The 17,385-nt window shown below is 40.8% G+C and overlaps 2 protein-coding genes across 6 annotated transcripts in view; one reads left to right on the forward strand and one right to left on the reverse strand.

Annotated features, from left to right (window-relative positions):
- rbfox3a (RNA binding fox-1 homolog 3a) overlaps positions 1-17,385 on the reverse strand; it is a 598,584-nt gene that overhangs the window by 330,708 nt on the left and 250,491 nt on the right. The gene's annotated exons all lie outside the window — the stretch shown is intronic.
- Positions 9,800-15,920, forward strand: LOC145430504 (uncharacterized). 2 transcript variants are annotated; one of them, XM_080305693.1, is made up of 3 exons: positions 9,800-11,302; positions 13,083-13,215; positions 15,171-15,920. In XM_080305693.1, exons 1-3 carry the CDS (start codon positions 10,943-10,945, stop codon positions 15,173-15,175), a joined length of 498 nt encoding a protein of 165 aa, XP_080161819.1. In that variant the 5' UTR covers positions 9,800-10,942; the 3' UTR covers positions 15,176-15,920. The 2 variants fall into 2 exon arrangements, with proteins under 2 accessions (XP_080161819.1, XP_080161817.1); XM_080305691.1 differs by lacking the exon at positions 15,171-15,920 and having other exon boundaries at positions 13,083-13,719.

Below are 17,385 nucleotides of genomic sequence, written 5' to 3' on the forward strand. Positions count from 1 at the left end.
AGTTCAGCTTTCCTTTTGTTATATTTCTTTAAGAGTACAAAATGTGTTAATTACATAAATAACATGTAATTTTCTCTGTAGCACTTTGTGGATTTCATAAGCAACACACCTTAGTTGTTCACACAAAGCATAAAGGTAAAAAACAATAACAGTGTTATCTTCATTTTAGATTTCAAAAAGTATTTGCGGCTCCCAGTTTTTTCTTTTGCATGGAAACCGGGTCCAAATGGCTCCATCCATCCATCCATCTTCATCCGCTTTATCCGAGGCCGGGTCGCGGGGGCAGCAGCCTAAGCAGAGAAGCCCAGACCTCCCTCTCCCCAGCCACATCCTCCAGCTTATCTGGGGGAACACCAAGGCGTTCCCAGGCCAGCCGAGAGATATAATCTCTCCAGCGTGTCCGGGGTCTGCCCCGGACCTGTGCAGCGTCCGCATTACTGCAGCTGCAGCCCCAATCCGTCTGTTGATCTCCGGCTCCCTTCTCCCATCACTCGCGAACAAGACCCCGAGATACTTGAACTCCTCCACTTGGGGCAGGAACTCATCCCCGACCCGGAGTGGGCACTCCACCCTTTTCCGGCTGAGAACCATGGCCTCAGATTTAGAGGTGCTGATCCTCATTCCCGCTGCTTCACACTCGGCTGCGAACCGTTCCAGTGCGAGCTGGAGGCCCTCACCCGATGTAGCCAACAGAACCACATCATCCGCAAAAATCAGAGATGAGATTCTGAGGCCACCAAAGCGAAAGCCCTCCGCCACTTGGCTGCGCCTAGAAATCCTGTCCATAAAAATTATGAACAGAACCGGTGAAAAAGGGCAGCCCTGGCGGAGCCCATCACCCACCGGGAATGAGTCCGACTTATTGCCGGCAATGCGAACCAAGCTCTTGCAACGGTCGTATAGGGATCGATTGGCCCGTATCTGTCTCCAAATGGCTCTTTCAGTGTTAAAGGTTAACCCCTGCACTACACTAATAATATGGTCATAATGGCTCTGCATTAACAGCTATGGTAAAGCCAAAGTATGGCTAGCCATGGTGTAACGTCAGACCTTGTTCCACAGCTTTGTGAATTGAAAGCTTCATCTAGTTTTATTCTGTAAGCGTCTGTATTTTTGTTCTACATACATTTAAAGTTTTCTGAGTTACTAAAGTGAATGAGGCTCTCTCTGATTGTTGAACTGAATAGTTCTTTGATTTCCCACTGCATCTCTCTTAAAGACTCTATTTTCTTGTAGTAGTGTCTTATTTGGCGACAAACACATACACACACACACACACACACAGTTTTCATACATTGGTGACTATTGGGCAATGGACTTTCCATTGAACCCTTTTGAATAACCATAAAAAAGTGTTGCATGCAAGACTAGACATTGAGCAAATATTCAATATGACCTTTTTCAACGGCCTGTATTCCAATAAATACTAATTTCCTGTTGATCTAATTAGTGCCTGGGGGAATTTGTTTTCATCAATTATTGAGTAGAAACAGGAGCAGCTCTATGTTCTGCTGTTGTAATGGATTTATTATGGTTAAAGGAGGGGTGGAAAGAAAGGCTGGCTATTATTTACTAAGTAGTACTTTAATTTTGCTGAAACCACCCACTGATATGTGCAACCCCCACAACGTGTTATATATCCACACACAGTGGCAGATTTACACGCAGTGGACAGAGTAACTTGGGTTAGCTCGAGTGAACGTGTACGATGATCATCTAGATAAACCCACTAACATCTGTAACACTAATAATAGTAATACTTGACAGGTACTTTGTTTGAGGATGATACATTCATCTGTGGTCAATGGACTCATCTGTTGCAGGACTATAAGCCTGGGACTTTTTTCTTCTGTTAATCCATGTAAAGCTGTACTGGGACAGTAGCATGAAGTAGGTAGCATGAAACGGTGTCATGTAACACTGAGTTTATAACCTAAATGCAATGTTCATTCCAGACAAGCCTGTAAAATAAACAGAACTGAACAACTAATGGATAAAAAACACTGCAAATATAAAGTGAAGAATACAAACGTGTTCAGAAAATCACATGATGCACCAGCAGCTGGCTCATAACTGCACTTTGTTGTGCTCTAGGAATGAGATCAGGTCAGGTTTACTGTTTGTTCAAGCACATCTAATCCTGTAGAGGGGTCAGGCATCAAACAACCGACCCAGACACACTAATTTCAGTCTTTTCTATCTATACTAAAATCATGACTGTAACAGACAGCTCAGTCAAAAAATCTTATGTAATTAATAATTCCTTTATCTTACACAAAAACCAAACAAACACAAGAAAAAGTTGTGACTGTCTAGATCAGAGGTCTCAAACTCGCAGCCTCGGGGCCATTCGCGGCCCACGTCACCCCTACTTGCAGCCGTGAAGAAATATGAAGAAATCTAATGCAGTTTGAAGTGACTGTTGTTGTTAGGGACAACATGACGCCCGTATGAGCAGAGAACACAAACATGCTGAGGCTGTGTTAGTTCAGTGACTGACTCACAAATTCACATGTCACTTCTGTCTGCATTTGTATTGTGTTAAATACAAAGAGCAGAGTATAGAGCAGGAACAAAACAACTGCATGCACACACTAACTTGCATATTCATCTTCACACACACTGCAGTAGAGTCCAGTAGGTGCTACAGTGGAAGTGATGAAGCAGCAGAAGCATGCAGCTGCCAATAAGGATCCAGTCTGACATTTATTAAAACACGTTTCCTCTTGTGCTGCAACCCTGAGAATTCCACATGGACACAGTGGATCAAGCATAATTAAAAAGGTAATGATGCTGGCATCAGTCCGGCTGGCAGGACTTGAGGGCTGCCCAGTGCTACCAGGATACCCAGATTTCAAACGTCTGTCTCCTCCCACCAAAGGCACAGAACACCAGAGGGCCAGGACTAAGGCTACGTCCACACTGGCCCGGATAGATATGAAAACGGCGTTTTCGACTGAAAACGCTCCAAGTCCATACCGCGTTTTCAGTCATTTTCACAGAGTTGTGCGTCCACATTGAAATGGCCGAAAACACTTACGTTCCAGTACTGTTGCTGCGAGTAACACAAAAGTACAAAGTTGCAGACGTGAGTGAAAATTAGCTATGTGGAGCATGTACAGACTGATACAGTGGGGCAAAAAAGTATTTAGTCAGCCACCGATTGTGCAAGTTCCCCCACTTAAAATGATGACAGAGGTCAGTAATTTGCACCAGAGGTACACTTCAACTGTGAGAGACAGAATGTGAAAAAAAAATCCATGAATCCACATGGTAGGATTTGTAAAGAATTTATTCGTAAATCAGGGTGGAAAATAAGTATTTGGTCACCTCAAACAAGGAAAATCTCTGGCTCTCACAGACCTGTAACGTCTTCTGTAAGAAGCTTTTCTGTCCCCCACTCGTTACCTGTATGAATGGCACCTGTTTGAACTCATCATCTGTATAAAAGACACCTGTCCACAGCCTCAAACAGTCAGACTCCAAACTCCGCCATGGCCAAGACCAAAGAGCTTTCGAAGGACACCAGGAAAAGTATTGTAGACCTGCACCAGACTGGGAAGAGTGAATCTACAATAGGCAAGCAGCTTGGTGTGAAAAAATCAACTGTGGGAGCAATCATCAGAAAATGGAAGACATACAAGACCACTGATAATCTCCCTCGATCTGGGGCTCCACGCAAGATCTCATCCCGTGGGGTCAAAATGATCATGAGAACGGTGAGCAAAGATCCCAGAACCACACGGGGGGACCTGGTGAATGACCTGCAGAGAGCTGGGACCAAAGTAACAAAGGTCACCATCAGTAACACACTACAACGGCAGGGAATCAAATCCCGCAGTGCCAGACGTGTTCCGCTGCTGAAGCCAGTGCATGTCCAGGCCCGTCTGAAGTTTGCCAGAGAGCACATGGATGATACAGCAGAGGATTGGGAGAATGTCATGTGGTCAGATGAAACCAAAGTAGAACTTTTTGGTATAAACTCAACTCGTCGTGTTTGGAGGAAGAAGAATACTGAGTTGCATCCCAAGAACACCATACCTACTGTGAAGCATGGGGGTGGAAACATCATGCTATGGGGCTGTTTTTCTGCCAAGGGGACAGGACGACTGATCCGTGTTAAGGACAGAATGAATGGGGCCATGTATCGTGAGATTTTGAGCCAAAACCTCCTTCCATCAGTGGGAACTTTGAAGATGAAACGAGGCTGGGTCTTCCAACATGACAATGATCCAAAACACACCGCCCGGGCAACAAAGGAGTGGCTCCGTAAGAAGCATTTGAAAGTCCTGGAGTGGCCTAGCCAGTCTCCAGACCTCAACCCCATAGAAAATCTGTGGCGGGAGTTGAAAGTCCGTGTTGCTCGGCGACAGCCCCAAAACATCACTGCTCTCGAGAAGATCTGCATGGAGGAATGGGCCAAAATACCAGCTACTGTGTGTGCAAACCTGGTAAAGACCTATAGTAAACGTTTGACCTCTGTTATTGCCAACAAAGGTTATGTTACAAAGTATTGAGTTGTATTTTTGTTATTGACCAAATACTTATTTTCCACCCTGATTTACCAATAAATTCTTTACAAATCCTACCATGTGGATTCATGGATTTTTTTTTCACATTCTGTCTCTCACAGTTGAAGTGTACCTCTGGTGCAAATTACTGACCTCTGTCATCGTTTTAAGTGGGGGAACTTGCACAATCGGTGGCTGACTAAATACTTTTTTGCCCCACTGTATTATTCTTTAATAGGGCTGTCAAAACTGAGAGCAAACAAAACAACTGCTGTGTAATGCCCTCCGCTACTTTAGTTTAATTGGTCACATGACTGCATCACATGACTAACATGCATCACCGTTTTAGACACTGTTTTCACTGTCCAGGTTAACATACCTAAGCAGTCTGATATACACACACACACACACACACATAGGAAAATATTTAGTATACACATCCAGAAATGCATACACTATTATATATTGTACATATATTTATTAGTTTCAGGTTGGCCATTCTTGTATTTTGCTCGTTTGTGTTGTTGTGTTTGCACATCTCTGTTGCTTGTGAAGCTCGCACACAAGAATTTCACTCGCATGTGCTGTGCCAGTGTGCCTGCACATGTGATGTGACAATAAAAGTGATTTGATTTTGATTTGATTTGATATGTTGAGCTCTCCAGCTAACACAGAGCATCCCGTTACAGGCTGTTCGATGTCTTCCATTAGAGCAGAGAAAGACAAACCAGTACATTATTTTTAATCTCAACACATTTTTAATCCTAAGACACAATCATGGCTCTCTTAGAGAGCTCCAAGTTACACTCCACAGTATTTATTGTATAAAAGACATGAACATTTTCTCTCACTCCTTTAAATACTTCATACGACGAAGGAGAAACATGCACAACCCATCAGAGCTGGATGTGACACATGGGCGATGAAGAACACCTGTGTGAACTAACACGCACTGTGAGTGAACATCCTGTTCACACAAATATAAAATAATCAGTATGTTTCTTTTTCTTTGATATGAATTGTGGAGTGTGTGTGTGTGTGTGTGTGTGTGTGTATGTGTGTGTCTAAATGTTTGTGTCTGAATGTGTGTTTAAACTTAAGCAGGAAAAATCTAAGGAGGTTCACTGCAGTCAAATCGTCTACAAGTATCATATAAAGTATTTTGTGCAGAGCAGAAATTACTCATGTCTGCTCCACTCTCTCTCTTAAGAGTGCACACACACACACACACACACACACACACACACACACACACACACACACACACACACACACACACACACACACACACACACACACACAGAGTGAATATACATGCACACAGTCATAAACACGTATCTTAATGGCCAAGAGGAATGGATGTAGGTATGTGGAGAAAAGAGAAAAGCTGACTTAAACATTTTTCTCAATTTCACAAAAGTAGCTGCGCTGTTGTCAAAATGATAAACGAGAGAATAAAAAGAGAGAGAGAGACACAAAAAGAAGTGAGAGAGAGAAAAGTCAGAGAAGAACCAGGTTTAGAGGGAGGAGGGTGGAACCACCTGACCTGAACATGTGACAGCAGCAGCTGGATGTTTTTATATCAGACTTCTGACTAACACATAGTTCTTTCCTCTGTTAATCACCACAGCCATTTTTAAATCCAACATAGTTACTAATTACTGATTACTTCTCCAAAAAAGTAATCCAGTTACTTTACTGATCATTTCTTTTCAAATGTAATTAGTTACTTAGTACTTAGTTACTTTTCAAAAACATGATACACAACCTGAATCCATGATAAAGCAGTAGACCTTTCAGCCCAGCTTGACTTTTTCTTCATAATCCGTCATATAAAACTGAATCAAAGCCTCTGTCTAAATTTAGTTTATTAGTTTTAATCTTTTAATTTGATGCACTTTGCATTTGGCAAAAATTTAATTATATGCAACACAGTAATGCAGCGTGCTTATGGGAAAGTAACAGTAATCTAATTACTTTTTTGCAATAATATTCCCTTACATTATTCGTTACTTGAAAAAAGTAATCGGATTACAGTAACATTACTTGTAACGAGTTACTGCCCATCTCTGACTACCAGTATAGTTTCATGTGCTTCATGGAGAAGGACACTGCAGCCTCACACTTCCTGGATCTCAGCATTTCTGACTTCAGGAAGTTTTTGACTGAACACTTATTGTATTCACACATATAGCTCACTGTTCTATAGGCTGTGGACATTATTAAAGGGAGGCAAAGAGAACTCAGTGTTCATTTCAGTAATGAGGCCTTACTTCCTACAGGAAGATGCCCAAACTGATAATCATGTTCTGCAAATCTGCTTTTGTGCTGTGGATATTAAATGTTCAATAGTGATTTCTTTCTTGCTCTTAGTTACAATTTTGATATAACGTTTTCTAAAAGATAAATAAATAAAAGTGTCAAAGCTGTTTATGCATTTGTGGTCTTGAGTGGTCAGTTCATGTATTTAAAGTCTGATGAGTATTTGTGAGAATTGTCCTATGTTATCTTATCTTATTTTATATCTGGCTTGTCGTTAGGATTACTCCAGACAACTGAGAACTGAACATGCAATAAAACTGGAATTTTTTTGTGCCTGTTGCAACTTTGTGTTGTTAGTTATCATATGAAATGTTCCATGTCCCCAATCATCCAGGTCTACTTAACCCTTTAAAGCCGGTCAGAGCAGCACGCTCCGTTTTGCGTAACTATTTTTAAGTCCCTGTAGAACCGGAACTGCTTAAGCTAGCACAATAATTTTTTTGCATATGAAACCGGAGGAGTTGTACTTACATCTTATGCCATTAGCTTGTCCTCGGTCACGGTTTCCTTCCACATAAAGCTTTGCAAAAATTGCATAAAAAGCTCTTGCAAGAACAAAAACATAATATTCCAGAAACACACTTTGCCGATCCGATCAGCTGTTCATAACACTTCCCACATTGAAACAGACGCAAATGTCCGCCATTACCTGCCTAAAACCGGAAGTGATTTCATTTTCGCGGAAAATGTAGTTTTTTACTTGTAGGCCTTAAAAGCCTATACTGGTGTTTTTATAAGTCATGTTTGACTTTTCTGAATAGTTTCTGGGATGCTTAGAACTCGAATTCCACAGCTGGAAATAGTTTATTTTGATGCACCTGCTGTTTTCTTTGCAAATTTGCATCATAGGATTGTTTTTCGTTTTTCCTGCAGTATATAAAAATTGGTGTATCTCAAAAATAACCTGGGATTAAGATGAGATATAATAGTACAAATGATACAATTTAGTGTGTCTGTTTATCTCAGGTTATTGTAAACAACTATATTAACTGCTAACATGTCCTTACTTTGCAGAACGTGTAAGACACATTTTTAATGGGTATTTTTAAAGGGATTAGCTGAAGGGGTTCTAGGATATTTTTCCACTTGCTTTATTGTAGTTTGAGAATCACACAAATATCTAATAGGATAACAATGATAGCATGAAGTTGTGACATTTAAAATCCAAAAATTGAGGGCCGAAAGCCACTGTGACACCATTGTTGTGCTCTGTCATCTGTATTATGTGAAAATGGTCTATAAAGACAGCATGTTTCCTAGCAGAGTTATACATATCAACATAGTTGTAAAATAAATTTTGTTAAATAAACATTACATTTTTTTTAAATGAAATTATTGACGAAATATAACTGGACAGACAGAAGGTTGACAGACCTGATGATAATTTTTTCTATAGAAAGTTGGCACATGGAAGTGTCGATCTCTTGCTTTTCTTCTGAGTAAGATTTTATTTACTTGTAATTAAATCAATAATTTTTAACTTTTTGTAATTTCTTGTTTTGCTTTCTAAATTTCAGATCCTGGCCTTTACCTGCTCCCTCTTATACTGATGTGGTGTATGTGGTACTGCTGAGCTTGCATGTGGTATGTGAACTGTCATACTTTTTCAAAAGAAAACTGTTTTACGAGTCAAGTTTTCTTTACTGACCCACCCCTTTTATTTCTTCTCCAGATCTGAATGTGGCAGTGAAAAGGTTGCAGTGCAAAGACCTCAACTGGGGGCCAGTTATTTAAACATAGATTAAAACATCCAGATTATGGGCACTGGCGCCCATATCCTTGCCCATATATTAGTTGTCCATGCACATTCAAGTCATGCATGTAACAGAGAGAAATCACAGCAACCATTGTCACTGGCCAGATTCAGCTGCCATGTTTTTGGATTCTCTGAAGTTACCTCTGAAAAGTATTTTACTCACATAAATTTGCATCTGAAAGAAAATGAAACGGTCCCATGCATGTTCAAAGGTTGTACATTTAGGACAAACATCTAAGGAACATTCAAATCACATAAAAATAGATCTTGGTTATTCTTACAGTGACTTTAAAGGTGGAATAGTAGCAGTAAGAGGCAGTTTTAAAAGGCCAGCTCTTGAAGGGGGGGAACATGAAGACAGTGGAGTATTCGACGAAGGTCAGGTGGAAGCGCAAGATCTGTCTCAGGCAGGGATCTCTAAAAGTGATGAGAGGTTGATAGAAGAGAAATTTGCAGCGATGTTGCTTAAGCTGGAAAATGTACTCCATGTTCCAAGCAGTGCAGTGGATGAATTTTTGCAGGACTTGCACTTCCTGATGAGTTCTGCATCCTTGACTGCAATAAATGCCATAGTTACCATTTTTTGTACAAAGCAGTCATATTAATCTTAATGTGAAAGAAATTGAGGATTTGGCCTCTGCAGTCTGCATCTCTAACCCGCTGACAAAAACACTCGGAAATATCGGTACTCTTGGGACTGCTTTTAAGCAGAAACAGTACTTCAGCAAAAAGTTCCATGTAATTGAACCAATTGAATATATTTTGGATAAGGAGAGCAACCATACCTACCAATATATACCATTACTGCAGGCCCTACAACAGCTCCTAACAAAGAATGGTATAGTAGATGACATAGTAGAAAACTACAATGCTCAATCCAAGGAAACTGAAACTACGCAAGAAGAATACAGATCATTTCAAGATGCAGACTTTTTCAAACAAAATCAGTTCCTGTCTGCTGATGAATTGAGAATTACTGTGATGCTTTACATTGATGAGTTTGAAGTATGCAACCCTCTCGGTACTTCAAAAAAGAAAATACAATATTAATATTAAGGATACAATATTAAGCAACTTATCCCAGGACCAACACTCCTCTTTGTCATCCATGTACTTGGCAATACTGTGTAAAAGCAGCTACGTCAAAGAATATGGGTAAAGTGAAAAAGTGCTTGAACCTCTTTTGTGTGATTTGGCTGTCTTGGAGGAGCATGGGGTATTTGTCCCACAGACTGGAAAAAATATAAAAGGCACGGTACAGTGTGTAGCTGCAGACAATCTAGGTGCTCATGGGATTGCAGGTTTTGTGGAGAGCTTTTCAGGAGTGTATGTTTGTCGATTTTGCAGAGGACGCTTCAGCGACTTTCAGACCAAACCGGTACTTTCTGGAGAGTTTAGTCTTCGATCCAAAGACCTGCACAAACAACATGTCAAACATGCAGTAGAGAGTGGAAAACATTGTGTTGGAGTAAAAAGGCCGTGTGTGCTGACGGAAAATCTTTCTCATTTTCATGTGTCAACTGGATATCCACCTGACATACTCCACAATCTTTTGGAAGGTGTTGTTCCAGTGGAACTTGCACAGTGTCTGGGTATGTTCATATCCAAAAAATACATCACGTTGGACTCTTTAAATAAAGTGATTGTCAGTTTTCACTATAAGGGAAAAGATAAAACAAACCGTCCACATATTGGTCCACGAACTGTTAGGATGCCTGGGTTGTTGTCCCAGGGTTTTTGAGTTTATTATATTATTTATTATTTCTAGTCTTGCTTTCTTTGAGTTCTGTCTTATGGTTTATGTCTCTGTCTTCTCTAGTTGCTCTGTCTCCCCTGTCAGCTGTATCCCCTTGTTTAGCTCGCGTCTCTGTGTATCCTTAGTTGCTATATCCCCGTGTCCAGTCAGTGTCTGTGTCTGCCCTGGTCCCACGTCTCTGTTCCCTCTGTTGCAGTGCGTGCGAGTCTGTGTCTTTAGTTCAGTCTGTGTCATGTTTCCTGTTTTATTTTGAAGGTCCTTGTCTGAGGTTAATGTATCTGGTTTTGCTTCCCCTTGTCTCGTTAAGCCTCATTTGCCCAGCTGTGTTTCCCTCCTGTTACTCATTCCCTGATTGCTCCCTCTGTGTATTTAAGCCCTGTGTTTCTCTGTGTCTGTGTCGTGATCTACCATTTATTTTGCTGTGTGTTTTGTCTGCGTGCCTGAGTTTATGTTTAAAGTCTCAGTTCTGGTATCTTTTTAGTTCAGCATTAAAGCTGTTTTTTGAAGTTTACTTTGTGCCTCCGAGTGTCTGCACTTTTGGGTCCATGATTCCTGTCTGCACACAGCCTACTCATAACAGAAGATCGCGACCATACTATGGACCCAGCAGACATTGAACTTCAGGAGCGACGCCGAGCAGCCTTTGCCCAGCTGGAGGAGGAACTCCGCTGGGAGCCATGGCTTACCCCTGACGTTGGGCGCATTTTCCATGGCACTCGGCTGGCTCTCGGCGGTCCCCGGAGCTGCCAGAAGTCTCCACCTGTTGCTCTGCTGGCACTCAAGATGCCGCTGCTTCAGTTGGGAGTCCTCCACATGGCTTCAGGCGCTCACGCTCCATCCTCAGCGTCACCATTCTGTGCACCGGAGGCTCAGTTGCTCACGACGCCAGCTACCTCTGCCCAAAGGAAATGGCGCTCACATCGCTGTCATATGGACACGTCTGAGCAACCTCCGGTGGTGAGTCAAAAGGACTACACTTTCCACACTCCACCTGAGCTGTTATACAGTAAAGACTATGAACTTACCTCAGACACTTTCGGGATTTCTTTTTTCGACGAGGATTTGGACTGGGAGGCCAGTTTTGGTTTGAATCCTCCCGCGCTAGTTCATCACAATAAGCATTCGTCTGGGATTTTTAGTTCGAGGTCTGCTCGTTGGGGTGGGAACAAGCTAAAACCCAAGTTTGCCGAGTCTGTTTTTTCTGAGACTGTGAACACTGCTAAACCTAAGACTGCACGGACTGTTAAATGTGGTGGGAAAGGGTCGTCACCTATTTTTGATGGTACTGTTTTCATTGAGCCTGCTCCTTTGCCTTCCGGTGCTCCTCCGCCCAGGGCAGCTGCAGTCCAGCCATCTCCTGCACCTGTGTCAGTTCCTCGGGTGAGGGGGGCCAGGGCCCAGTTTGTCCCTGCTCCAGTTTCCAGGCCAGCTGAGGCACCGCTAGTCTCTGCGCCCGTACCTACTCCGCGGGTGGGAGCGGCAACTGCCCAGCAGGCCCCCGCACCTGTTTTTGTCCTCGCTGAAGGCTCAGGTGAGCCCGTCCAGCAGTTCTCCAGTTCTCTTAACATTGTTAAGAAAAAATACAATAGGTGACAATGCACCTGAAAACTGGACTCTGTTAAGACTGCTGCCCTTCTTGATTGGAGATGTTATACCTGATGGTGATCCAGTGTGGGAAATCATTTTGGATTTAAAGTAGATAGTGGAACTTGCTGTTGCCCAGATCCATACAGAAGAATCAATTGGATATCTTCAGATCAAAATTTCTGATCACAGAGAGAAATATCAAGAAGCATTTCCCAACAAAAACCTTCTGCCAAAGTTTCACTACTTGGAACATTACCCCCAGATGATCCAATGTTTTGGCCCTCTTGTTGGATTATTGACAATGAGATTTGAGGGAAAATACTTTTTTTTTTCAAGGAAGTGGCTCATCATACCAAGTGTTTTAAAAATGTTGCTCTAACACTGTCAAGGAAACATCAACTGCTGATTGCCTATCACTTACACTCATTACATCCACAGAAAGCTGGAGTTGAAGTGTCAAGTGCATCAAGAGTTCCTCTTGAGGTTCTGAAAGATGACATTTCTCTGCCTTTCAAATGGATGTATCCTGACATGACAGAAGTAAACATAACTAAAAGTGCAGACTATAGAGGGATCAACTACAGAAATAGAATGATAGTTATCTGTGGTTTTACTGATGGGCTACCTGAATTTGGAGAGATAATAAGAATATGTGTTGTTCAGGGTACAATGAATTTCATTGTCAGCAAGTTTTCGTCTTGGTTTAGGGAGCAGCTTTTGAACTGCAACCATGTACAAAATGTCCTTGATAACATATGATGAACCGGCAGAGAAGTACCCATCAAATGACTACTTCATTGGTCCCCTTCGAATGGTTACATTGAAAGATATCCTTACATCAAAAGGACACAATGAATATGTGAATAAACAGCTGTAATTAACGGCTTACTCAATATGCACTTTAATCTCACTGGCATAAGCACCTAAAGTAGCACCTGGCTTTATTGTGATGTTCAGCCTCTAACTCCCGGTGACTTGTTGGATCTAACAGTCTGTTAGGCCCATCCGTATATCTTCTAGACAAGAAAACCTTTAATCAGTGTTTTTGTTGAGATTAGTCAGAATTTTTCTCAGTTCTCTGTTAAGTACCGTTGTGAAACATTATGCTGACATCTGGATTTCTGTTCATGTATATATTTTTCTTTTCTAGACTGAAGCACGGAATCGAATGATGTTTGAACCAGTAGAACTGCGGATCATCCTTGCTTCCAACAATACTGAAAAACTGACGATCGCATCGGGCATGCCAAAGTCTGTGGAGGAGCTTTCGGATGAGACCAAACGTCAGTTTGATATTCAGGGGGACATTAGACGCCAGTACATGGACAGTGACTTTGATAATGAGTTTATCAACCTTAAATGAATGGATGATATTCAGGACAAGAGCACAGTGAAAGTCATCCGTCTGACTGATGCTTCACACTTTGGTGAAGTTGGGATGAACCAGAGTGGGGAAGAAACATCACTATCATCTTCTGACATTACTTTCATCCTCTGACTCAGAAACAGCTCTATCTCAGTGGCCTGCAGAATTCCAAATACCAAAGTTTCCGTATGACGTGGAGATGCAACTTCAAAGTGCAAACCAGGCTTTCATATCAAATGGAATGCTTCTGAACCCAGGACACAAACTTAAGTCAGACATTTTAGAAGCTCTAGCTGAGAAAATCATGATGTTTAAGGCATATCCTGCAAACTTGGAAATAGAAGCTGAAGCTTCAATCAAAGCACATCCATGCTTAAGAGAACAAGGATCTTTCAGTAGTTTCTATGGATGAAAGATTAGCCTCAAGCAAATTATAGGACAAAGCTTAGAAACTTGGAGTGCCCAGAACTGAGCATTAATTCCCTCAAGCACAAACCAACTGATCGATATCACCCAGCATATGCTGTCAAAAAACCTAGAAAGGCAGAGGTAAATTTTTGTTCTCCTTATCCGGCTGGAGAGACGCAGGACAGCCTTGAAAGTGAGAGATTGGCATTGCTAACTGAGGTCAAGAAGAAGCATAATGAGCAGTGTAGGGACTAACGCGTTATTAAGTAACGCGTTACAGTAACTACGTTATTATTGTGGTAATGAGCACGGTAACTAGTTATTATGCCAAAATCAGGAACGCGTTACTGGGATTTAGATAGGCTCGTTATCCGTTACTTCGTGTGGTGGCATTGCGGAGCTTCCACAGATTCAGTAACATTAGCAAGTGGTGGAGGCCAGCAGGTGGAGGAGAGAAAGGGGAGGCAAGAGGAGAGACCCGAGGCGGTGAACTGAACTTCAGGTAAGAAGTTCTGACCTGCAGTCTATCTGGGTCAGATATAAACCAAATTTAGGTGGAGTTTATTTTCGTTGTGCTGACTTTTTACAGTCAGTTACAATAACTCGTACTGCGTGCTAGCTAGCATGTTATATGTTATTGCTAGCAGTTTCTATACAGCTGGGTGGGTGCTACGGTGTTACTGATAGTGAACTTTATTTTATTCATAGGGTTAGTTAGTAGAGTTGCCAACCGTCCCCTAAAAAACAGAATCGTCTGGTATTCAGAGAAAATATTACGCGTTTCGTGTTGAGCTGAAAAGGAGCAGTTTGTCCCGGACTTCAGGTACAATGAAAAAGACACAAAGCTGGAGTTATTCTGTGTTTGCTGCACAGCTGCCTCTTCTCCTCTCATTCTCTCTCCTCCCTCTCCTGTTTCTCCTTCAATCATGAAACTGATCAATGATCAGCTGATCGGTTTTTCTCTCTTGTTTGTTTATCGCCCACTTTTGTTGACATGTTTTTAGGTGGAAGCAGAACTTGTGAGGATTACTACTGCTCCACTTGTTCCGAGGTTTCTTGCGCAACTTGACCAATACACTGACCAGCTCAAAAAGTCTTCAAGAAAAAAGGAGGCGCTGCAGGGAGGAAAATTAGACAAATTTTGGCCCCAGCCACAGCGTTTTTCTGTTCATAGCAAAATGTTATGGCGTTATAAGATCACTTTCAAATGTAAACAGCTAGCTGTAAGTAATTTTGGAATGCAAAAAGATGCTGTATTAGTTTGTCCTTCCCTCTGTTGCTTAATATGGACATATATAATGTGGTGGAAACCCTGCCCACAGGTTAACTATTCATGTCCATGTGGTCATTAATTGGTCTTGTACATGTCTATCTCTGCAGTGGATATGTCATTCATTTTGCATATAATGTGTCATCCTAAACTATTTCTGTTTTCTCTTTCTGTACCTCTGTCACTCTCTCCAGAATGAAGCTACTGAAAAGAGGAGGGAGTGTGTCCTCAGGGCACTACCTCTTTACCTGAATGAAGACCCAAGCATCCTCTTCAAAGAATACCTGGTTGGTAATTTTAGTGTAGCTTTTATCTGTATTAAACCAAATCTTGAATAACTAATGTTGTCACATTGTTATAATTTGCATGGAATCTGTCTAAAAGATTATTCAAAGTATTGAGATTTAAAGGGTTTCATTGAGAGAGGATGCAGGATGAATGTGTATTTTGTCGCCTTTCAAAAACAAACAATTCTTTCCATGTTAAAATGTTTGCCACTTGAGTTTTTTCCCTATACAGAGGTAAAATAAAAGCTGACAGTGGCAAGTGTTGAATGAGTTCTGTTAAGCTGCTGCAAAAAACTGAAAACTGGCAAGCTGTTTTATTGTCAGACCATAATGTTTGCATGTTTTATTAAAGTTTTATTTGTGATGGTGATATGATTTTGGGAATATTAGTAGACTGTTTTATTATTATTATTACTATTATTATTACTATTACTTTTTTTTTTTTTTTAATCTAACCTGGTGACTGGAACCTGTTTATTCGGTTCTTCACAAATTTGGCATGGGATGCTGTCCAGGATTGTGGCTGTTAAGGTGAACAGTTCATTTAAAGGTTTTGTGGTCAGCCTATTATGTGATCTTAAATGTTTTTTCTTCTGTTTCTGGCAGAGACATTTAATTTAAAATCATTATCTTTATGCTGCATCTGTGTGCACACTACTAGTTACTAACCTTAATGGGCTAATACTGTGTGGTGCAGCTGTTGTTTTCTTAAAAAAAAATGTTCAATGAATGTATAAACAAATAAATGAATAAATAAAAAAAATAATAAAGAAAATAAGAGAAATAAGTGGCTTGTACTAAATTCATTTGTGTGGAACCTGTAGATTTATGTAAAACTAATTAGTAAAGCACAAGTTTGCTGAAAATATAATATTTTTATTAATCTAACTTAAATTTAACATTTAAATACCACAAACAAGAAATGTGTTAACAAAACAAATCTAACCTGTAAATACATAATTCATGTCCAAACAACATAACTTGATTTAGGTTTTAATCCTAAGTAGTTTTATAAAATTGGCTCACTTCAAAAGGATTGTGTTACTTTAATGAAAGTTTATTAAATTAGATGACCTAAAGACTTTTGCTTTAAACTAACATTTTAAGATAAAATTTCATGGAACCTGTTGACAAAATAATTTTAATTAAAGTCAACGTTTCATTTTTTTTTTTTTTTTTTTTTTTTAGTGTGGTTTAGCCAGAGATAGCAGGGTGAGAGTCCAGGAAGAAGAGCATGAGCCCTGTGAAAGATTAAAGTAGTCACATCTAACCAAACCTGTCATAGTTTGTAATTTCCAAACCTGAAATTTCGGCACCGGACATAATCCCAGTTTTTGTTGGAAATCTGTCCAAAGCTTTTAAATATCCAAGAAAACCAGCACAAGGATAACGTTCTGACATGAACACTAGTAAAATAAGTAGTTTAGTCTTTATTCAGATACTCGGGAATGATCTGGAAACTCGGTTATTCAAAGGACCTGCCTCTGTGCCTGTTTCAGAGTGAAGCTGCCCTCCAGTCCTCGCAGACCTGTTTCTGTTTGTCTTGGTCTTCCTTCCTTCCTCTCGTTTCAACTTTTTTGCGCGTGTGTGTGGGTCCTTTTGGGTCCGGCTTTTCCAGAGACCTGACGGAAACCATATACCGAAGTTTTGCTGGTGAAAGTCCAATTTCTGATTTTAGTCGCTCCCTTCTTTTGAATGTGTGTTTTGTACATCTGGTTACTTCTGAGACCAAATCATGCGGTTAGCCTCTAATACTGAATTGCTTGTGGCTGTTTGGATGACTTTATCATTGCTGGCAATTCTAGTCACCATTGAGACTGTAGATAAAAATATAGTTGAGACAAATGTCCCTTTGTTGACATTCAGAGAGCTGGGCAGGAGGAGGTGATGAATAATAAACATAAACAATCCAAATCCATCAGAAGTTATTACTGTCTGTGGGTGTTTGTAGTCGTCTCGTCACACAGTTGTATTCAAAAAAAGATATTAAAGTTAACGTACAATGTAAAGCAGAACCACTTTGAAAGTGTCACAGTTCAGAGGCAAGAACACGTCTCGTTTGCTGTGGGCCTTGCTAATACGAAAAATATTGCTACTACTACTAACACTAATAACAAAAGCT

Source organism: Astatotilapia calliptera, chromosome 8 (genome assembly GCF_964374335.1).
Source record: "Astatotilapia calliptera chromosome 8, fAstCal68.1, whole genome shotgun sequence".
Classification (NCBI taxonomy): Eukaryota; Metazoa; Chordata; class Actinopteri; order Cichliformes; family Cichlidae; genus Astatotilapia; species Astatotilapia calliptera.

Coding starts and splice junctions, on each gene's coding strand:
- LOC145430504 (XM_080305691.1), top strand. CDS start 10,943: ATGGACCCAGCAGACATTGAACTTCAGGAGCGACGCCGAGCAGCCTTT. Junction 11,303..13,082: donor CGTCTGAGCAACCTCCGGTG/GTGAGTCAAAAG, acceptor TTTCTTTTCTAG/ACTGAAGCACGGAATCGAAT.